This window comes from Calliphora vicina, chromosome 4 (assembly GCF_958450345.1).
Source record: "Calliphora vicina chromosome 4, idCalVici1.1, whole genome shotgun sequence".
Lineage (NCBI taxonomy): Eukaryota > Metazoa > Arthropoda > Insecta > Diptera > Calliphoridae > Calliphora > Calliphora vicina.
The window spans coordinates 12284715-12309256 of NC_088783.1; the positions used below are offsets into that span (position 1 = coordinate 12284715).

General features: G+C 30.0%; 2 protein-coding genes across 2 annotated transcripts in view; both read left to right on the plus strand.

Annotated features, from left to right (window-relative positions):
- Nucleotides 1-24542, plus strand: part of LOC135958171 (coactosin-like protein) — a 53235-nt gene that overhangs the window by 20854 nt on the left and 7839 nt on the right. The gene's annotated exons all lie outside the window — the stretch shown is intronic.
- Nucleotides 8937-9928, plus strand: LOC135958099 (collagenase-like). Its single transcript, XM_065508963.1, has 2 exons — nucleotides 8937-9469; nucleotides 9546-9928. The coding sequence occupies exons 1-2, from the start codon at nucleotides 8953-8955 to the stop codon at nucleotides 9842-9844; spliced, it is 816 nt and encodes a 271-aa protein (XP_065365035.1). The 5' UTR covers nucleotides 8937-8952; the 3' UTR covers nucleotides 9845-9928.

Consider the following 24542-nt stretch of genomic DNA (forward strand, 5'->3'; position numbering starts at 1 on the left):
TACGCGTTTGCATGCTTTGTCTTGATAAAGATATGACTGCATTGCATACATACATTTTGGAATTCACCCTTGGTGTTTGAGGAAACTCCTTTTAACTAAACAGAAATTCTGGTATTAGAATTATTCAGAAATTCAGTCAATTAGCACAGCGTGGATTTTTTATTCCAATCATGTTTCACCTCTTATTACCAATCAGCTGTTGGGAAAGAGTTCTCTTTGTGATGGATTTTCGTTCCAAGCTTGTTTTGAAATTTGATTTGCATCCAGTTGCTAAAGAGACTTGTTTGACTTGTTTGAAATTCTAAGAGACTTACGAAAACTGGCAGCACAACATAGATTTTCTTTGTATTGGATGCCAGGGGCCGAATTACCGCACTCGTGATCGAATGAAAAATTATTTCGATATCGTAAAACAGAATGTATTAAATTTCAGGCTCGATTTCGAATGCAGTAATCTCTAATCAGAAAATTACGATCGAATTTACTCGATATCGAATACGGTAATTCGGCCCCAGGTCGGTTCTCTTCACCAACTAGATGCAAAGCATCAGTTTTCTTTGTGTTGGATACCAGGTTATTCGTATTGAATACTCCTTTTAAACTTGTCTGAAATTCTTAAGTCGGATTGGCAACGAGGGAAATAAAACGGCGGAATTGGGACTCCGCCAAAGGAGTCCAAAGATCTCGTTAGTATTAAGATTAATTCATGTGCCATATTCTCATAGTAGAATTATTAAACAATCTTTAACAGGTATGATCTGGGACTTATTACTTTGTTTCCTCAATTATCCTCTGAGAAGAACTAAACAAATCTGATTCATCATCGTGAGATTACGCATCATTAGGGCGGCAGAAGTATTGACAGATCATGCACAATATGGATATGATCAGCAAAAGCTAAATAAAATCAACTGAGTGTATCTTGGAACGAACTAATGTCTGATTCTCAAAATTTGTCCGATTATTCTAGCCCTATTCTCCAGTTGTAGTTAAGAGATCGCATATATATTGACAACCTGCTGATATTGTTCTGATGACAATTGGCAATAAAGTTATTAAAAAGTCAGAAGATGTGATGCGGTGATATTTCTAGCTGAATTAAGCTTTAGCTTTTTCCAGAAATCGTGCGATTAAGAATTTTACGATTGTTTTCGTAAATGTTTGGAACAAGTGTCGTAACTTACGCTCTAAGTCGGACACCAATTACTTTAATGAACCGTTGTTGTTTGTTGCATTAGCAGGATTTCTTTAGGAGAGATCAAGTCCAACGATTTTTGCTACTTCAACAGTTTGAGTCTATAAATCTACTGGACGAAGTGAAGTAGGGTTGGCTGGACAGTTGAATATGTGGGTGGGCGATCTCCAAGTACGGTATTCTTTCGGTATGCTGCAATCACAGAATTGATGTTGCCTTTATGAATGTCGTTCAAAGCTGTCAAGTACAAGTTACGATCAAATAGATTCTCTACAAACCTCTGTATGATCTCCTAGTACATACTTATGTCCTGTCTATAATGTTTCGGTGCAGCACCCAACTGTGTAATGTTTGGCATTCCAGAAGAGACTGTTGCGCCAATATGTGTTCCATGACCGGTAGAACCTTTCTACTTAAGCTACATTTTGGAAGCTTTGAATAGTTTTCATTCAGTACCTCAAAATTGTTTAAAGCTAATCTATAAGTATAAAGCTAATAAGCACGAGCTGCTATCTAATGGATCATCTGCAACCCACTGTATGATTTCCTGCCTACAAAGTTTCGGGAGATCCTATCGATATCGAAGTTAGGATGACACCACCGATGGGATTCCAGAAAAAAATGTTGCGTTTTCTCATAAGGATAGTGTTCAAGAGTCATTTGCAGACAGAATGGGACAGTCAGCTTTGAATATTTCTCCACAAGGTATCACTTAAAGAACGATAAATAGTTTTCTTTATCAATAACCCAACTAGGTTTCATTATCAATAACACAAGTTCCGGGTAGCACTATATGATTGCAATGGCGTGAGCTAAGAAAGATTGGGGATGCGGATATACTAGATAATATTATGCTGGAATATCAGGGACTATGATGGTTGCAGGCTCGATTCCTCCTAAATTTGTCAATCATCCTGAGACCGCAAAATTGATAGGGTCTATGAGAATGTAGTTTAAAGCTAATAATCAGGAGCTGCTAGCAAATGCATCTTCTGCAAGCCTCTGTATAATTTCCTCGTATATACGTAGATTCTGTCTGCATGGTCTCGGACGAAACTCCAGCTGTCGAAGTTTAGATGACTTCCCCGATGACATTCCAAAAGGAACTGTTGCGTTTCCTCATAAGGATGGGGTTGAAAAGATATTTAAAGATAGTCTGTGACAGTCAGGTTTCAATATTTCTGCAAGTGGGTATCACTTAAACAACGACAAATAGTTTTATAGGTAGTCAACTAGGTAATCAGCAAGTACGTTTTTCGAAATTTGTATGTGATTGCAGTTGGATGAGCTAAAGAAGATTGGGGGTGCCAATCGACTATTACGTACTAGGAGGGTTGCGGGTTCGATTCTCCCTAAAGACTTTGGGTGTTTCTGAAGACAAGCTAAAATAGTTGACTGTTTAAGTTTGTTTTAAATTGAAAACGCTTTTAAAAGTGACCTTCAAAATATCGCGAGGTTCACTGTCGGTATCTGTACCCCATTAAAAACGATAAGTTAAGTTTTACCTTCTCCGTCCAGGTAATGAAGAGTGTTACTGATGACTTCGTTAGTGATAACTGCAGGTTACGTGCAGTAATAAAATTGTGGATTTCGTTAAGATGTCTACGATCGTCGGATCTATGCCCTGGAATGGTCCGATATATAAGGCCCGTAAATCCAGCAAGAACTACAACACGTTCGCACGACGACCCGAATCCCAATCGACCAAAGATTGTCAACTTATCAACTGCTGTATCAACCCAGGGAAGAACTTCCAACAACAGCGGAACTGTTACAACAACAACTTTATGTATCGTGGACTTCCATTAATACAAAATGTATATAATTGGTGTTTCACTCAAAAGCCCTTTCTTTAGACACTCTTTGCTGTAAATTTCTGCACTTTTTAAGCCTGATGTCTCACATTTTCGACTTGTCACACGACGAACTTAGAAGATTTTGAATTTTTTACGCTTTATTGGTTTCCATCAACAAAATCTTGAGTCGGAAACTACCAGGTTTTTTTTTTCATTTTAAATTAAAGATTTTTGTCTTCAATGCTCCCAAAAGCCTGAAATCCCACAGCTATTCAAGCGGAGTTCCTGACAAAAGGGTTTGGAACTCACCAAACGCCTTATCCAATATCTGCTAGACCCATTATTTCTTCCTGATTTAGAAAGGTTGTCCGTCTATGATCAACACTAACGATTTGATTCAATAGTTTTTTGAATTGTATCTTTTGAACTAAGATTATTTGAATTAAATTCTTAAATTATCTTTAGAAGGCAATAGTGATAAGCTACTGCCAAAAAATGTATATAAGTTTGTCTTTACTCACACCTTAGTTGTCTCTAAATACAATTTTCTATAAATAGTAGTAGAATATCTTGAGTTAATAACTCTATTACACTTAATATATCTTACTCATCCCAACTTAATTGATTAACTAAAATAGTTTTAAGCAATTAATTAAATTAATTAGCAACATATTGAATCAAATTGAATTTGTTGAAATTGTCTATTCCAATAATAATTTAATTGCACTATTACTGAGTAGTAGTTCGACCCTGATCTTCTAAACATGATTTTCCTAAAAACATATTTAATGTAAAACTGTTTGTTTATCAATCAAAGTGAAAGCATTTAATTGAAAACGTTTAAAACTACTAAAGCTACGAGTGAGTGAGTATCTTATTAAGACAACAAATTATTTAGTTACTACTACAACAAACCGTTTAAACCGTTGTTGACATTGAGATATTATTTACAAAACACAAAACCTGAAACATGTTATTTTCTTTATGACATTAAATCTAAATGAAATTAAACAAAGAATCTGTAAAATACATTTGTACAGCTTTATTTAGCTTTCAGCGAGTATCAGATTTATTTTATTTTTTAAAAAAAGGTCGTTGTTAATTGTTACTTACAGTTTTAATGTTTTAATTTAAAGATTTTATTTAATGACATTTTTCAATTAGTAAGAAAAAAGATGTTTCTTAGAGATGTTTCTTTTTTAAATCAATCAATTTTTATGTTTTATTAGTTTTTCTAACATATTTTTTTCTATAATAATCATTATGTGTTGTGTTTTAATTGATTGCTTTTGTAAGACTTAATCAAGAAATTCTAACTAAACAGTTGCTTGTGTATTTAAAATTTGGTTTAATTTTAGAATAGTTGATAAAAGAAAATATATTTTGATCTGATAAAAGTAATCCCATAGCAACCTAAAGAGTAACTTGCACAGTGGTATAGATATAAAAAAGAGGGAAATAAATCTGTAACTTCTTAATGGTTTGAATAAAATTTCAAATGCGTAAAGAGAAAGTGTTGTCGAGTTTAAGTTTTGTACTTGGACCTCATATCTCGATATTCGCATTTGAAAATTTAATTTTCAAAATTTTTACCCAACCTACTCCAGTTTTCTATAACAGCGGCTCCCGATTTTCCCGATTTTCTCAATTTTTCCTTTATTGGTATAACAACAAATCTATGTGTCAAATAAAAAAATAATTGGTTAAAAATTATGACTGAGTCCAAAGTAGGGTTCCTAATTTCCCGGCATTTTATCGGTATTACCATAGTCGTAGTTTTAATCAGTATAAAATCAATAAATTCTTTGTTTAATTAAAAATCTTAAGAATTTCGACTATGTTAAATCATATCTAATTGTAAATACCCACATTTGAACCACTATTATTTTTATTATTTTCTCTAAATATGAATAATATTCATTGAATATTCCTAAAAGTTGTAATGTTAGGCAAATTAATTCCTTTAAGAACGTAAACTTTAAATTAGATTCATTCTTAATAACCAAATTTTTCTGCTGTGGCTTGAGTTGAGTGAAAAAATTCGGTTATTTCAACCGTAATTTCAATTTGCCAACTGACTATCTGTGGCTAGAACCGAAAAAATCTATGGATATAATAGAATGATTCAATTAGCAACAAATTTGGCCATCGCAAGGAATTTGAAAATTGTAACTTTTAGAAGAATATTTATGAAGAAATTACCGAAAATTCCCGACAAATATTTTCTGAAAATTAACAAAAAACGCAGGAAAATTTAAAAAAATCTCGATTTTTCGCTAGTTTTTTTTGTTGGGGGAAAAAAGGACTTTTCTTCTTTTTAAATTTTCTAAAAAATTTCTAAGAAGATATAAAGAATTTATACTTTTTGAAAAGCTAACTTTGCATCAAATATTTTAAATGAAAAAAAAACATTGTAAATTTTTGATACCGAGGGGAAAATTTAATTTAACATTTTCAAATCGCATAGTCGTTATCAAAAATTAGTAACCCATTTTAGATGGCTCAATATATTTTTAATTATTTTGTAAACGGCTCCAATAACCCCAATTTTGGGATAATTTCAAAAATGTTTTGGATATCAACAATTTTCAAATTTGTTTTTATTTAAAATATTTGACGTAAAGTTAGCTTTTCAAAAAGTATAAATTCCTTATATATCTTCTTAGAAATTTTTTTGAAAACTTAAAAAGAATCAAAATACTTTTTTCCCAAAAAAACTAGCTAAAATCTACTTTTATAAACTCAGTAATAATTTTTAAACAATTATTTTTTTATTTGACACATACATTTCTTGTAAGTCCAATAAAAGAAAAATCGGTTAATACTTGGACCCTTTGTTATAAAAAAAAAACTAGAGTAGGGTGGTTAAAAATGTTGAAAATTTAATTTTCAAATGCGAATATCGCCTAATGCTACCTTCGTGAGAAGGGTATATATAAGTTTGTCATTCCGTTTGTAATTTCTACATTTTTCATTTCCGACCCTATAAAGTATATATATTCTGGATCCTTATAGATAGCGGAGTCGATTAAGCCATGTCCGTCTGTCTGTCTGTTGAAATCAATTTTCTGAAGACCCCAGATATCTTCGGGATCCAAATCTTCAATAATTCTGTCAGACATGCTTTCAAGAATTTTGCTATTTAAAATCAGAAAAATCGGTCCACAAATGGCTGAGATATGAGGAAAAAACCAAAACAACCTCGATTTTTGACCTATTTTTGACCTATATCTGGATTACTAAGACATTAATATAGACAATATGGATATCTAATGATAGATATTTCAAAGACATTTTCAACGACGTATATAAGACCATAGTAAGTTGGACCTACAATGGGTCAAAATCGGAAAAAAAAAATTTAACCAGAATTTTTTTTCACAAAAAAAAATTGAAAAAACAAAAAAAAAATTTTAAATAATCGAAAAAAAAAATTTTTCCAAAAAATTAAAAAAATTTTTAAAAAATAAAATAATTTCAATTTTGAAGTATAATTTGGTAAAGGGTATATAAGATTCGGCACAGCCGAATATAGCACTCTTACTTGTTTAAATTAAAATTGTTGTATCTTATTGTTAAAAAGCAAATATTAACAAAAAAATGTTTTTTAAAGTAAAATTTTTTGCAAAAATTATAAGGTGTAAAATTTACACCACATCTGTGACTATGTCAAAAATGTTCATGTCATAAGTTAAAGGTTAAGGCATTAAATATGGAAATAAATACTTTATTAAAGATATCAGCAGATTATTTTAAACATTTTAATTATGAAATTGTGAACATTGATGTTTTTTAAGGAAAAGAAAAACTTCTGTCAAAATTAATTTATCAGTACTACACTGAAAGATGGCCGATGCTACATCATAGTCGGTTTGAGGTATGTTCAGGTGATTCTATGTGATTAATAAAGTGATTAAGTTTTAATCATGTCAATTTGAAGTGATTAACAAATCATTTAAATGTATGGTTAATCATCTCGATTCTGAAGTGATTAGAGCTTAATCACATTTGAGATGATTAACTCTGCAAATGTGAACATAGTATAAGCTATAAGAGATTATTTCCTCATCGAGCTATGTAGTGCTCGATGAAGAGATTTTATATGTGTAAATCAGATCACAAACAAAGAAATAAAATCATTTTTAAAATTCAACATAACCAAAGGTGTCCTAATTTTGGGACCCCTGGCAGCGCCCTTGGTAGGCCTATGAGGTCCAAGTTCAAAACTTAAATTCGACAACACTTCCTATTTGCGCATGTGTAGTTTCATTCAAACCGGACTAATCGTTTAGAAGTTACAGATTTATTTCCCTCTTTTTTATACCCTCCACCACCACAAGCGGTGAATAAGGGTATATATAAGTTTGTCATTCCGTGTGTAACATTGAGAAATATTCATCTGAGACCCAACAAAGTATATATTTTTCTTGAAATTCTAAGTCGATTGAGCCATGTCCGTCTGACAAAATACGCAAACAAAATTGGTAGACTTGCAAAAAATATGTTTATTGTTGTCCTAAGCAGTTTGGTATTGAAAATCAGCAAAATCGATTCAGTAGAACCAGAGCTATGAACCAAAATGTGCGACAACCTAAAAAAATTGTAAATTTTCACATATTTTTGGTTATTTGTGTAAATATATTGCAGATAATACCATAAAACTTTACACACGTCATTTTTATAATAAAAGGACTAAGTCTGGTGAAAATTATAAGAATCGGTTCATGATTTCTCCTAGCCCCCATACAAATTTCTTCCCGAAATATGGTTCTATGGTCTATAAATGCCTTCAGAATTGCAGTATCCATACAAAATTCAGCAAAAATATGTTTCGTGCTAAAAGAAATCACAACACTAAATTTTTTGTGGATCGGCCCATATTTGACCATAGCCCCATATAAAGTTCACTTCCGAAAATCACTTAAATTAGCATAAATATCTTATAAATATCGCTATTAAGTTGAAATTCGTCATAAATAATCCCCATAAATACCAAAATCGCTATACCTAATTCTATGATGATCTGCCTATAATTGTTTATAGCTCCCATATATGTATATCAACCTAAAAAATATGTATGCAGGTGGAGGGTATTTAGGATTCGGCAAAGCCGAAGCCTAAATTAATTAAATTTATTGAGACTTCAACCGGCAACCTTTTGTCTTTTACATCTCATCAGAAAGACAATTAAGTACACATTTCGATTATTTTGCAATCAATTGCAAAAGTAAATAGTTAGTAGCAAAGTTTTTAGAAAATTTGAATTTTTTCCGAATTTTAGCGATTATATAGTTTGTGGGTCACTTTGACCCAACGGAGTTAATAAGAGTTAATCTGCAAAAGATTTATTTTACTGTACTTTTCATTAAAATAAATCTACATATTTCTGTAAAACAATACAGAAAGTTAAAAAGATTCACAAAATTTATTTCAAATAAATAGTAAAATTTGCATATATCTGCCCTTTGACATCGATACGTATTCTGACCTAGTTTTAGACCTAGTGTCACAAATCTAAAAAGAGAACCTTCAATTGTTTTCGAATCTCAGGTCAAGTGCGGAGTTGTCAGTGAGTGGCAGACTGTGTTTGATTGGTTTTTAAAACTTTTCCCTAGCTAAAAAATCGACCTAAATCGACCAATTTGTATTAGATCATATGTTTAATGAATATATTAATTCCCAGTGTAATTATAAATTCATAAATTATAATTTACTTATTAGCGTTATCTGTTGCACTTTAACTATTAAGTATTACTCACTAATAACCATAAACTCAAGTGGTATAAAGATTGTATGCATTATCGGTAACAATTTGATAAGGACTAAAACTCGTTTTCCGATATCTATCTCAACATATGTAACAATCTAGCAACAGTGAAAGTTGACAATTGCGATAGTATAAAAACACAGACATTTTAAAATTATAGGTCAGTTAAGAATTAAAGGTAACATACTATAATTATGAAAGTCTTTGTAGTGCTAGCATTAGCATTAGCTTGCGTTTCAGCAGCTTCTATACCCGAAACTCTTAATTCTCTTAAGGCCGCAAACAGCGCTAAAGTTATTGAAGGCCGTATCACTAATGGACATGAAGCTTTTCCCGGTCTGTTGCCTTACCAAGTTGGCTTATCGCTAAATTCATCAAGTGGATATACTTGGTGTGGTGGTTCTTTAATTACCAATGAATGGGTATTGACTGCTGCTCATTGCACTGATGGCGCCAACATTGTAACCGTTTATTTGGGAAGCACTGTTCTCAGTGTTGCCCAAATTGTTTACACTGTCAGCTCTAGCTACATTATTCAACATTCTGAATATAACCCACAAACGTTTGCTAATGATCTGTCTTTGATCAGAATTCCTAAAGTTACATATACCGAGGAAATTCAACCTATTAGCTTGCCAGCTATTTCTAACGCCTATCCAACCTATGTTGATGAATATGCCATTGCATCAGGTTGGGGTAAAGAACATGATAGTAAGTATTAATATTTTAAGTGATTTCATTTGTATATTCGAAAAATAAGGATGTGTTTTTCTTTTAAACTTTGTAGATAGTGGAGTTGCAACGACATTGAATTATGCGTATCTTCTTGTTGTTGATAATGATGTGTGCGCTCAATATTATGGCAACTCGCTTGTTACTGACAAAACAGTTTGTGTTGCAACGACTAACGGTGCCACCACTTGCCATGGTGATTCTGGCGGCCCATTAGTTTTGAACAATCAACTTATTGGTGTAGCATCGTTTGGTTCTTTAGATGGTTGTCAATTAGATATTCCAGTTGGATTTGTCCGTGTAAACAGTTACTTGGCCTGGATCCAGTATGTCACTGGCTATCTTACTAATTAATTTAATTAAACTTTTAAAACTATATAATATTTGTAAAAATGATATTAAAGTATTATAGAATAAAATTATTAAATTTCTTAAATAATATCTGACTTTATAACACACATTATTTAAATAAACATTTAATTCCTGATTCAGAAACACCACCGGAAAACAATTAAACAGCGGAACAGACATTTTGGTGCCAGAAATTTCAACTAAGCACAGTGGTATAGGACAAAAAAAAAAGAGGGAAATAAATCTGTAACTTCTAAACGGTTAGTGAGGTTTGAATGAAACTTCACATGCACAATGAGGAAGTGTTGTTGAGTTTAAGTTTTGAACTTGGATTTCATGGGCATACCAAGAGTGCTGCCAGGGGTCCCCAAATTAGGACACCTCGGTTATGTTGAATTTTTAAAACGATCCTATTTCTTCTTTTGTGTTCCGATTTCAAAACAAAAATAATCACATATATCAAGAATCTCCTCATTGAGCACTACAACAAATTAACTCTTATAGCTCTTATTCGCATTTGAAAATAAAATTTTCAACATTTTTACCCAGTTTTTTTATAACAGTTTGTCCAAGTATTTCCCGATTTTCTCAAACAAATGCATATAACTTTGGACTCAGTCATAATTTTTTAACAATTATTTTTTTATTTGACATACACATTTGTTGTTAGTACAAAAATCGGTTAATACTTGGACCCGCTGTTATAAAACAAACTGTAGTAGAGTGGGTAAAAATGTTGAAAATTTAATTTTCACATGCGAATATCGCCTAAGCTATAAGAGATAATTGATAGCTACGACGAGGTTTTTTGTAGTGCTCGATGAGGAGATTCTATATGTGCAATTTTTGAAATCGGAACACAAACGAAGAAATAGAATTGTTTTAAAAATCCAACATACCCAAGGTGTCTTACTTTGGGGACCACAGGCAGCGGTATTGGTGGGCTCATGAAATCCAAATTCAAAACATAAACTCGACAACATTCATTGCAACCGGACTAAACGTTACAGATTTATTTCCCTAGCTAATAAAATACAAAAATCGTGTTTCAAACTTGTTTCTTATTTTTAAGCTTATTCTTAGAACCAATAAAAACTGCCTCTATTGCTATGTAACATAAAAATTTCAAATGAAAATCACTGATGATAGGAACCGTGACTAATAAATACTAGAACGGTTCCTATGAAGCTGTCTTTTATCCGTAATAGACTTGTGCTTAATAGTCCATTTTAGCTCATAGTTCAAAAATGAACTGGTAGCTCTTCTAGTTCAATCGCTATTTTTGACTTTTCAACTACGTATTTATAAAAGAACAAGAATCGAGTGATAAATGTCTTATAATAAAATATTATAATTGTCTCTCTGTTCTGAACTAAAACAATAGATATGATACTAGAGCTAAAATGCTCCTTGGTCAGTTTCCGTATAATTCTGAGAACGGATTCTATCCATTATGACTAGGGTTTGGGGTCCGGGAATTCCCGACCGGGAAATCCCGGGATTTCCCGTAAAATTATTGTCGGGAATTCCCGGGAAATTTATATTTTTTTCCCGGGAAATTTAAAATTAATTAAAAATACTTTAATATATTTAAATATGACATCTCTGTTTGATGCATGGCTTGTTCCAAATATTAGTGGAGGTTTTAAACACCATTAAGGATACAGTAGAAGCATTAAGCCGAAATGAAACCATTTTTCTGATAGGTGATGCTATAATGAACACTCTTTATGAACAGCAGTTTTCTAAAAATCTACGATTTCTCAAAAAACGGTTCATTCACTTAAATTAAGCCTAAAAACTTTAACATTATAAGATAAATTATAATATAAAAACACAATGTTAGAAATTTATGGACAGCAAATGTATGAACGTCTATTTGACCACAATGTTCCCTCATCTGTTCAAAGCGTTGATGATGAGGTTTCCGAAATACAAATGGAGCAATATTTTAAAAACCAATTAGAATATTCAATCAATATTGAAAAGGAAGGCCCTAAACATTTAAAATCAAATGCTGAAAGTTTTAAGCGGGAATTAGATTTATTTGAAGCAAGTAGCAATCGAAGAATACATTTTAATTGTCTTTATATTTTATATAAAAAAAATATAACAGAAAAATCAAAAGAAATAATCTAAAAAGTGCATTAAAAATCCCATTAACATATTAATCGACATCGAAATATAAAGATACGTTCACAATTTATAAAATTTTGTGGCACTTAATTGCTCTTTTACTCTACTATATCATGAATACCGCTAATATCTAATTTTATAGTAACAAGTGATCTCCAAATATTTTAAAAAACTTTTTTTTGGTTTTATGTGGGTACAAAATTGTAATGTATTGTTTTTCTTTTTTTTAAATAAAATGACACAATTTTATAAAATAATTTTTTTTTTTACTAATTTTTGTAGTTGAAAAAACATTCCCGGGAATCCCGGGAAATTAAATTTTTGATACCCGTTTCCCGGGAAATTAAATTATCCGGGAAACCCCAAACCCTAATTATGACCCATATTTTTTCCGCATTATGTCAGAATGCGTATAAAAAGAAGCAGAAAAAACAACGAAAACACGCATTTAGTTAAGAGCGTACATATGAACCATTTTAGTTTATAGTTCAATACTTCACTAAGTGAGCAAACGATTTGAACTAGTTCAGTTAGTTCAAATAATGGAATCGTTCAATTAAACTAGTTTGTTCATGAACTACCAAAGTCTAATCCCTAAAGCTTCTATAGAATGGGTGATATTTTGACATTGAAAATCATTGATCTCAATGAGAAACTGGAACGATGTAACTGGAATATATTTATGAATATACAATTTTAAATATAAATTCACTGTATTTATGTTCCACACTCAGTTTGAAATACATTTGGGAATTAGTTGAGAATAAAGGCATTTCTCAAGTAGAGCATAAACTCCTCTAATTGTTGCAGAAACTATTCTCAAATTATATCAAATCGCACATAATTTGAGATCAAATTAGACTTTACCCAGATCTTGGACTCTAGCTTCATATATCGGATTGAAGTATTGTTCCGGAATACTATAAATCTAAAACACAATCGAAAATTCCCTCAATTGCATCAAATGGTATTCATATTTTTCAATAAACTTCAATTTGTATATAAAAAACATAGCTTTCCAACAATATATCCTTCATTCACTGTATCAACACTTTCCTAGCCATATTAGGAATTATGACATCATTGGGCTTATCTTCATTGTTGCATTGCCTCTCAATTTCTAGTTGTCTACTTTTCTCCATTCTGCCATGAGAAATTAAACCAATAATGAAGAATTGTTGGTACCTACCATAGAAGGACTCGAAAGTTTTTGAATTTCATGTACTTAAGTGGTTTGGTGGTGTTTCTGGAAGAAAGTTGTAGGAGTAACTGTGCAATTCGTCAATATATCAAGCTTTTATAATAATTTCAGTAAAATTGTCCAGCTCATTCATGATCTAAGGATCATCTTTCTCAAAGTGTCCAGTATAATATTTCTGAAGAATCTATATATGGCCTTTAAGGCTCAGTTATATTGTAAAACAAATGAAATGAATCTTTGTTGTAGTTCCAGAGTAATGAAGTTCTCATTTTTACCACATGCGAATTAGTCGCTAGACCTTCGTACCGGATGGGAATTTCACTATGAACTTCTCTGAATGAGGAAGTAAACCAATAATGGTGAATTAGTGAAGAAAGTCTAGAATGTAATGTTTATCTATGGATTGGTGGTGTTTATTGGAAGGAATTTGTGGGAGTAGCTGCACAGCTCGGTTAATATTTCACGTTTTCATATATATTTCAATAAAATTCATGTGGTGTGCTTTGTATGATAAATTCCAAGAATTGTCCCTCTCAAAGTGTAACCATTGCATTTTTCGGATGCCCATTACAGTATTTCTCAAGAGTCTTTGGAGGAGTTCTGGAGGAGACCTCATAGAATTAATCGCTAGTTTTTCGCACCTGCTCAAAAAATTTGATGTAGTTGTAACAGTTCCACCATTGTCGAAAGTTCTTTCCTGTGGTAAAAACTTCCGGTTGATACAGCTGACGCTGGATTGATATACTTTAGCCGATTGAGACTCGGATCGTTGATCCAATTGTCGCGAGAACCCCTTGTACTCTAAGCCACAAAAAGATATATTAAAATAATTCTTTTAAACCTCTGACCTGAAATCACTTGAATATATGTTTTTTTTTCATCATACATACTGGCAGCTGTATTGTACACATTTCTTAAAAATTTAATAATTTTTTTTTTTATCAAGTGGTGGATTTATTTAATATTTGTTTTCTTGCTGTTGTTGTTGTTGTTATTATTGTTTTTAATTGTTTATTTTAAATGATGTACTTTAAGCAAATAAATAAAATAAAACGCCACAACTACAACAAGATGTTTTATTTAAACATTTAAAAGTTCATTGCCACTTAAACAAACAGAAGTTTTCATTTTCATCTTGTGTCTGTCCTTCTATCTGTCAGACAGTCTGTATGACTCTCTCTCTCTCTCTATCTGACCGTTTATTTGTTTATTGTTGCTTCTGTTGTTGTTTTTTGCTTGATTTGATTTCTTTTTCTTTATTTGGTTTGAAGTCAAAATGAGTGGAGGTTGGTTGGTGTTATTTTTGCTTTCTTGGAGAGTTTTATGATTCATAAGACTTTTTGTTTCAGTGGAAATCAACTTAAAAATCTGTTTTTATTTTTTTTTTGTATTCAATTTCATTTATTAATGAAACGTTCACTCCCTCATTAAACAAAAAAAAAACATACTTCTTTGTGTGAAATTTAAACAAAATATAGTTACATATTTGTGGCACCTGATTTTGTTTTTTTCAAAATGTTGTTAATTTCATGGTTATATTTAATATCATGTATAGCAGTATTTTGTAAATTACGTGTTAATATTTTGTTGTTTAAAAAAACACAAATAATACCTACACAATATGGTTGCAATAATAGTAATAATAATAAAGTTAATATCCTTTATGTACACTTGTGTCAGTTACTATTAAATTTCATTAAATTTCCTTCCATCCAATGTCCACTTAACATGCTAAACAAGGGCGCGTCCTGTCGTGTTTAACTGCTAAAATGCCATTTTAAAATGTGAATGATTTAGACAACAACATTTCTTCAAGTCACAATTCATGGTTTTACAACTTCTCACCTACGATGTCATGCCCTTCGTACACAGAAAAAACAAAAATTCAAATCCAATCACAAAATTCATAAAGTCAATTGAATATTTTATTGAAATGGGACCTATCACAAAAATCACAAAATCAAACAACAAAATTTGTAAATATTTTATTGAAAAAAAAATTTTTTTTCTTATTAACATATTTTAACTATCAATGAAACATTTATATGAAATTCCACATAAAATCAAACAATATTTTTAATAAAACCATAGAAACAAATAATTGGTTTTGACTAGATATTCAAACAATATTTTTTATTAAATCAATTAAAATATTAATAACATTTAAATTCAAAATCAATAAATATTTTAATTATATATTATAATATATTATAAACAATATTTTCTATATAAAGTACTGATATACACAATATTTTCTAAAGAAAATACTGTTTTACACAATAGTTTCTAAAGAAAATACTGTTATACACAATATTTTCTATATAAAATACTGTTATACACAATATTTTCTATAGAAAAACACTGTTATACACAATAGTTTATAAAGAAAATACTTTATACACAATAGTTTATAAAGAAAATACTTTATACACAATATTTTCTAAAGAAAATACTATTATACACAATATTTTCTATATAAAATACTGCTATAGACAATATTTTCTATATAAAAATACTGTTATACACAATATTTTCTAAAGAAAATACTGTTATATATAATAGTTTCTAAAGAAAATACTGTTATACACAATATTTTCTATAGAAAATACTGTCATATAAAATATGAACTAGTTTCTCCCACTTACGGACTATCCAGCAAACGGGAATCCAAGTTATATGGATATTGTTCACCTGTGGGAAGATAAACCAGTTTTCACATTCATCTTAATGAAAATCAATCGTCTTACCAATTATGTCGTATTCTCCCAAATTTCTGTCGTAGGAAGCTAACAACGTCTGCAATTATACCGGAATGTTTAACAATGATATAATAAAGAATTTTAAGTTCATACATACTTACCAATCTTGAAACGTGAGGAGTTATTGAGCCCTTGAACTCCTAGTCTGTTTCATGACGACCAAAACTTAAAAATTGTGTACATATGTAAATATTTTTTTTCAAAATATATGTATAATTTATTTTTATTTTACAGCTGTTTGTCAAAATTCACTATAAATTTGTTTTTGTTTCAAAGTAAACAAACATTTTTTCAATAATTTAAAAAATTGTTTGAGTTTATAAAAAAATTCAAACAAAATTTTAATAAAGAAAATATTTTGTTATGTACAAGTGTTGTCTATTATTTTGAATATTATAAAAATGTATCACAAAATGAAAACGTGCTTGATTTTAAGTACATTATGTTAAAATATTTACAAAACAAATAGACGTTTCTCATTATTAAAAAAAGTTGTTAGCATTGTTAACCATCAAATTTAAAACCAACTAAAATATTTATGAAACCAAATAAAATAAATAATTAAATACAAATCTGATTTCAAACATGCATTTGTTTGAAAATATTTTAGTCATAATTTTTTCTGTGTACATACATTTGAAAAAGGTTAAAGGAAAGGAAGTGGAAAAAAATTAATTAACAGGATTAAAGCAATTGCTATTACCCAGCAAACAAAATATTCAAGTACATATTTCTTTACGAATTATATTTTCATATATTTTGCAGCTGTTTAGAAGATATTTTTATAAACTTACTAAAAGTCAAGCCTCTTGATTTAAATCTATATGTGACCACTTTCTCTTTTATATGAAGCGTTGCAACTAGAATCGATTCTTTGAATCATATATGATTCAATGATACTATAGTACTATAGTATCCGAAATTGGCTGATTCGTTCATGGCCTCAAAAGAACCTTATTTCTTTTCAATTAATCTCAAATTGTATTCAAATGTGAAACTAAATCCACAGAAGAATTAAAAAAAAAAATTTCTCAATTCAATTTCAAATGTTATTCTCAAATCTAACAAATATAATCAAACATAAATCTCACATGTTTCCTAGATTTCCATGTTTATTCTTTCAAATCAACCTCAATTCGAACTCAAATGTGAAATTCAAATCTTTATTTAGATTTGAGAAACCTTGGAGAATTCAAATAAAGAACTCTGTCTAGATTTGAGTAGTTTTAGATAATTAAGATTTTTTTATCAAACTAAAAGGGAATTCAACCCCAGTAAAGGATTTAGAAGCTTCTAAGAATTGTATTTGACTTTATATTTGTTAGTTTTGAGAATAGCATCTTCTTTATATATAAAAATAAAAATGAAATGGTCCATGTATGTAATGGCATCACGTGAGAACGGCTGGAGCGATTTGGCTGATTTTTTATACCCATCTCCTTCGTGAGAAGGGTATATATAAGTTTGTCATTCCGTTTGTAATTTCACATTTTTTATATCCGACCCTATAAAGTATATATATTCTGGATCCTTATAGATAGCGGAGTCGATTAAGCCATGTCCGTCTGTCTGTCTGTCCGTATGTCTGTTGAAATCAATTTTCTGAAGACCCCAGATATCTTCGGGATCCAAATCTTCAATAATTCTGTCAGACATGCTTTCGAGAAGTTTGCTATTTAAAATCAGCAAAATCGGCCCATAAATAACGGAGATATGAGCAAAAAACCGGGACAACCTCGATTTTTTACCTATTTTTGATCTATATATGGATTACTATGTCATTAATATAGACAATATCTATCATTAGATATAGATATTTCAAAGTCCATTGCAACGATGTAGATAAGGCTATAGTAAGTTGGACCTACAATGGGTCAAAATCGGGAAAAATATTTTTTAAACCGAATTTTTTTTCATCAACAAATTTTTTTGTCATAAATTTTTTTTTAAAAAAAAAAATTAAAAAAAAATTAAATTTTGTTTATCTAAAAATATTTAAAAAAATTTATTTTAAAGTATAATTTGGTGAAGGGTATATAAGATTCGGCACAGATCTCTTACTTGTTTTTTATTCGATTCGAAATTTTCAGGAGATGGTTTGTAAAGAAAAAAAAATTCAAAAATTCTGGGTAATACTCGGAAATTCTTTTTTCGAGTCCAGTCAACTGTATTAAAAAAGCTCCCTAAAGTATGCAGTACAAATTTAGATATTTTATTTGCAAATAAATAAGAACAGACAGGTGTATGTGGGTTGGAAAAACTTGAAAAACTAACATTAGTAAATAGCTAACGGGCGAAGCCGGGGCGGTAAACTAGTTTGTTATAAAATTCAGATCATTCTCAAAAGTGAAATTCAAATCTTTATTCAGATTTGAGAAACCTTAAAGAATTATGTTTGTTAAGTTTGATATGCTTAATTAATAGTTAGTTAACCTTTGAGAAACCTTTGAGAATTGATATAAATCATTTTCAGAAAATACTATTTTAGACTTTTTAAATTAACTTAAAATTGAATTGAAGTGGGGAAATTCAAATCTTTGTTTTTTAGATTTGAGATATCTTCAGAAATTGTATTTCATTATGTTTGATGTTTGAATTATACTTCTTTCAAATACAGATTTTTAAAATTGAATTAAAATGTGAAATTTAAACCATCTACAATTGATAAGAAATTCCAAAAAAATTCTCAATCATTCTCAAATGAAATTCAAGTGTAAAATTCAAATCTTTGTTTAGATTTGGGAAACCTTGAAATTTTATATTTTATTATGTTTGAAAAATCTTCGAGAATTATTCTTCAAATCAAACTCAAATTAAATTCAAATGTAAACCACTATTTAGGTTTGAGAATCCTTAGATATTTCCATTTGACCAGAAGTTCGTTAGGTTGGAGAGTGATTTGAGTTTAACATTTTTTAAACCAACCTCAATTTTAATTCAAATTTGAAATTTGCAAAATATTTGAAAATTATGTTTGACGTTTGAAATGAGAAAATTCAAACTTTTTATACCCTTCGCCTTCGTGAGTAGGGTATATATAAGTTTGTCATTCCGTTTGCAATTTCCACAATATAATATAAAAAACAAAAAAAAATTATTTTAACTTTAAAAAAAAAAAAAATCAAAAAAAAATTTAAAAAAAATATTTTAAATTTAAAAAAAAAATCAAAAAAAAAAATTTTTACAAAAAATTAAAAAAAAAAATTTTGTTTACCTAAAAATATTTAAAATTTTTATTTTGAAGTATAATTACAAAAAATTTTTTTTTGATTTTTTTTAAATTTAAAATATTTATAAATTTTTTTTTTTTTCAATTTAAAAAAAACTTTCCCTTACTTGTTTTCATTCAAATCAACCACAAATTAAATTCAAATATGTAAAACTGAGAAAATCAAATTTTTTTCATTCAAATCAAACTCAAATTAAATGCAAATGTAAAACCCTATTTAGTTTTGAAAAACATTTGCTAAATATTCACCCCTATCGCGAATCAATATTTCACATGAAATATTTTCCCTTTTCCTTTTTTCGTTCATCAACTTTGTTCACGTGAAAAAAATTCCCCTTGTTGTGAAATTTTTAGATGGAATTTTGTAAACAATAAACAGCTGCTACGAACAAAATCAACTATTGTGAATGTAAAGTTCATCGTGATATTCCCGATAGCAATTTTCCCTTAGAGGGAAATGGATATTTCATGGGAACAAAATTTCACATGTTATTGCCGATAGGGGTGATTATGTTTGAGAAAGATATGAACTTCACATTTGAATACAATTTGAGGTTCATTTGAAAAAAAATCATTTTCAAAGATTTCTCCAACCTAAACAGTTAGTTGTTCAATTAGGTTAGAGAATGATAAACTATTTTTTCAAATCAACCTTAAATTAAATTAAAATGTTAAGTTTATATCATGTGTAAGTATTGAAAAGCTATTGAAAATAATAATAATAATAATTAAATAACATGCTATAAAAAATTAAGAAAATAAATTCTTTTTTTCTTAATTTAAATTCAAATGTGAAATTTAAACTGGAGAAGAAACTTTTGAAAATAATTTTTTTTTTCAAATCAATCTCAAATTGTATTCAAATGTGAAGTTCATATCTTTGTTAAGTATTGAAAGGCTATTGAGAATTAAATATGATTATGTTTGAATAACATTCCATAAAAATTAAAAAAAAAAATTTTCAAAATATTTTTCTCAAATTTATTTCAAATGTGAAATTTAAACTATTGTTTAGATTTGAGAATCCCTTGATAATAATGCTTGAACTATGATTTTATGTTAGATTGTTTGAAAATGTGTTGACATCATATTCTTTTATTAAAATTCAAACTTTTGTTTAGGTTTGAGAAACCTTTGAGAATTGTTGTGATGCAGCTTCCTTAATATTTTGTAGTTTTTTTTAATACATAATTAGAATTCCATTAAAACTATACGCTAAATTTAACATATTAATTTCAAATTAGCAAATAACTACAAAAATGTTTAAGTTAATTAAAAAACGTAATTTTTATTACAAAATAATAAACTGAAAAAAATTCCATTAAAAAGCATTTAATAATAACCAAAAACGCAAGAAAATCTCTAAAAAAAACTGCAAGCTAACACAAATATTTATTTTCCAATGGCTGAAATTGAAAACGAAAGTTTTTTTTTTGTTTGCATTATAAAGTAAAACACTTTGTTAACAAATGCTAACTAAAAAAAAAATAAATAATAAACCCAAAAAACAAAAATCAGCCAACATGCAAGTTTTGTTTATTTAGCAACAAATTTAAACTTTAAACAAAAATTATTTAGTTAATCATGAATTTTTGTGTAAATAAAACAAAACAAACAATTAAGGAGTTTTTAATCATAGAAACAACAAGACTACCTTTTATGGCCACTCAGTCAACTAGGCAGGCAGGTAGGCAGGCCATTTATAAAATAATTTTATTAGTTGAAATAAATAAATTTTATTGTTTTCATTTTATTTATAACCAAATTGGGGAGTTTAAGGTTTTTCGTTAATTCGTTAAGGTGATTTATAAGCAAAAAATGCATTTATTTACAGATTCAATAAATTATAAATAAAAAATATACAATAATAATAACACCAACCAACACCAGTGGAAACATGTTCATGGTGGCGTTTTTTTTTTAATTTAGTTATTTTACTATTGTTCCAACTTTATGAAGTTTTCAAGTACATCACGTATTTTTACAGTCAACTTGACTGGCTCTGGCTGTCTTAAAATATCAATAACACACACACTCAATTCGATTTAGTACGACTCAATACTCAGTTTAGGTGTGATGCATTTCAGGAAACATAAAATTTATGCATGTTCATAAACAAAAAATTAAAAACTAATAAAATGCAAGCAAATGAAGAAGAAAAAATATGAAACATAATTTGGAAATTTTATTGATTAATTTTTGTGTCTTCTGCTGTGTTTTATTTAGTGTTGAAAGGAAATTGAGGAAGTTGTATTCCCGGTAGTAAATCAAAATAGTTAAAGTTCGAATTTCAACGTTTTTTATTAGCTCTCTTTGTTCAGTTAATAATCAAATTCAAATGGCCACCGAACTTCAGTTGCGTTGTCAGAGGGCAATCACAAATTTCTGGCCATCCATCCAATTGCGATGTATTTCCCTTTAAACATATCTAAGAGAGCGGAGAGAGCATTCAAGTCCTTGTGCTTCATTAAGAATTTTGAGGTTCTGTACCGAAGGGACCCGTCTGTCTGCCTGAGGCCGAGAGATTTCTGTGATCTGCCGCATTCGATCTCGAATCGTTTCGAAAAATTATTTCAATATCCAAATTATGATTCAAAAATGCTGGATTTTTTCAAATCTTTAGCTTTTATTTTGAAACATTTGCACAAAATAAATTTATTCAAAGTATTGCCCATTGTTAGCTTTGAGCTTTTCCCATCTTTCTGGCAACATATGGATTTCGAGCCAAAAGAACTGCTTGCTCATCTTTTGAGGAAAATAACGAACTAAGCCAATATCAGATACTATATTCCAAAGTAAAGCGTATCCCAGATAGATCGTTCTACATCGATCGGACGGGGTCTGGACTAAAAAAAGGGTGAGACAAAACTTCCCAAACACTTCATTCTAACAGATATTGCAAAATGTGACAATGATGGAATATTACGGGATTTTTTCGGCCAATACTCGAATCAGTTGCGTTCGATACAGGTTATCTGTGATGGTTTGGTCAGATTTCAGCAACTCATAACATATATAGGACCCTTTTGCTCCCATCAAATACAGAGAATTACTTTATTTGGCTTTGCTGTCGATTCGGCTGGTTAGCTGGGTTGGCCGATCTCTTACGCTTCGGGTTATTGTAATTGATCCATTTATCATCGAAAGTAATGATTCGGTGCAAAAATTATTATCATTTCGAACATGCAAAATCGTATATCAAGGTCTCCCGGCTTCAATTCGTATGGTACCCAACTTGCCTGCTTTTGAATGAATCCGGCTGCTCGCAAACGTTTTGAAATTGCTGTTTGAGTGGCTCCCACTGATTTTGCAAGCTCTTGTTGAGTTTGACAACAATCTTCATGTAGTAATGCCTCCAATTCTTGGTCTTCAAACATGCGATCTTTGTTTTCCGTGTCAAAAACACCACTTTTAAACCGCACATATTCCAGCATTGTGGAAGACCGAATATATTCGAGCATAGTGGAAGACTGTAGAGGAGCTCTCGAGGAGTTATTGGTACACTACTCAATAAGATTGTGTTGGGTACCGGGTTGCTGTGATATACAGGGAAATGAGGTAGCAGATGAAATGGCAAGACATGGTTCTGATTTAGATCATGGCACTAGGGAACGGGGGGTAAAACCTCCTAAAGACTCCGTGACTCAACCAACCAATCCTGGAGCTATAGGACGGGGCCTTTTGAACAAAACTGAATTCAAATGCAACCAAAACACTGATTGGGTTGGATAGGTGTAGCCTCAGGATTCTAGTAGGAGTGATAACCGGTCCTTGCTCTATTGGGGCCTTCAAAGGTAAATGGGATAATGGCACACAGTAGGGTGTGTGAGGATGTAGAGGAGCTAGAGACAGTAGAGCATATTATGTGCAACTGCCCTAGGCTACAGGGTCATAGATTTAAGTGACTATGAAACTGATTTCTGGATGAACTCGGTAGTGTTGCTAAGGTCCACCAAGATGTTTTAGAATTAAAAAATATCTTTAAACCCCAGAAAAAGCAAAAGTGCAGACATGATTAAAAATACTTGAGAGTCAATGGCTGATATCTTAACTCAACATAAAGAAATAGAGTGTATACATGTTTGCATTTATTTGTTTTTAATTCTAAAATCTTCACATATCACATCCGTATCCGGCATACAAATATTATTTTGATTTGAAATATGAAAATAAAAAAATGTTTACTGATTGCTGATTATACATTATATTTGTACATTCATATATTTTTGTTGAAACTAAAAATGTTTAAATGAAAAAAGAAATATGAATTTATGTAAAATTATACAAATTCACACATTAGCCAGAGTTTAAACTGTGGAATCATGGAGTATCACCATCATCAACATCATTGTAAACGACGGACGACGCTGTCGTTGTTCATCAGAGTATCATATCAGTGAAAACCACAACAGAAGAAGAGAAATATGAAATAAAGAAATCCATAAATAAATACACATGTTGTAAATGTAAAAATACACAACAAAAAATATGACTGTGCTGTATTTAAATATTTGTAACTTGTTATTTTTTGTATTTTTCAATTTTTTTTTTTTTTGTTTCGTTTTTCAATATTTTTGCATTGAATTTTATAAATAAATCTTCATCATAATGCGCTAAAAAAGAAATATTGTAAATACAAGACGCACTCGCTGTTATACGCATTTCATAGGGATGGATAGATGGCTTTTTTTCAACATTTTTCACATGCAGTGTGGTACAGTAAAGTTGAAGGTTTACTGAATATTTGTTTCGTTTGTTTTAAATGGGATTGTTTGAAAATAATTTCTTTATCATTTGGTAAAGTAGGCAAATTTTAAAAATTTGTTATGATGTCAATTTAGATGAAAATGTATCCAAAATGTTTAAACATAATTCTCAAAGGCTTTTCAAACCTAAACATTTAACAAGCAGTTTTCTTTCAAATCAATCTTAAATTTTATTCTAAAGTGAAAAGCTAATTTTCTTTTAGGTTTGAGAAACCTTAGAGAATTATGTTGTACCTTTGCTATTTATTATGTTTGAATTCAAATGTGACTTTCGAGCCTCCGTTTAGATTTGAGACGCCTTTGAAAATTTTAAAAACATTTATTTTTCAAATCAACCTTAAATTGTATTCAAATGTGAAATTCAATTCAATAGATTTGAAAAACTTTAAATAATTATATTTGATTATGTTTGAGTATTTTTTTTAAATCAACCTGAAACTGAATTCAAATGGGATTTTCGAGACTCTGTTTAGGTTTGAAAAGCTTTTGAGAATTAAGTTTAATCATTTTGTTGCCAACATAGTTTGAAGACCAGGAATTGAAAGAATTACTCCATGAAGATTGTTGTCAAACTTAAAAAGAGTTTGCAAAATCAATGGGAGCTACTCAA

Bases quoted from the DNA above. Each gene is read 5' to 3' on its own strand.
- LOC135958099 (XM_065508963.1), top strand. From the start codon at position 8,953: ATGAAAGTCTTTGTAGTGCTAGCATTAGCATTAGCTTGCGTTTCAGCA. The intron at 9,470-9,545 runs GTAAGTATTAAT...TAAACTTTGTAG, and splicing joins TTGGGGTAAAGAACATGATA to ATAGTGGAGTTGCAACGACA.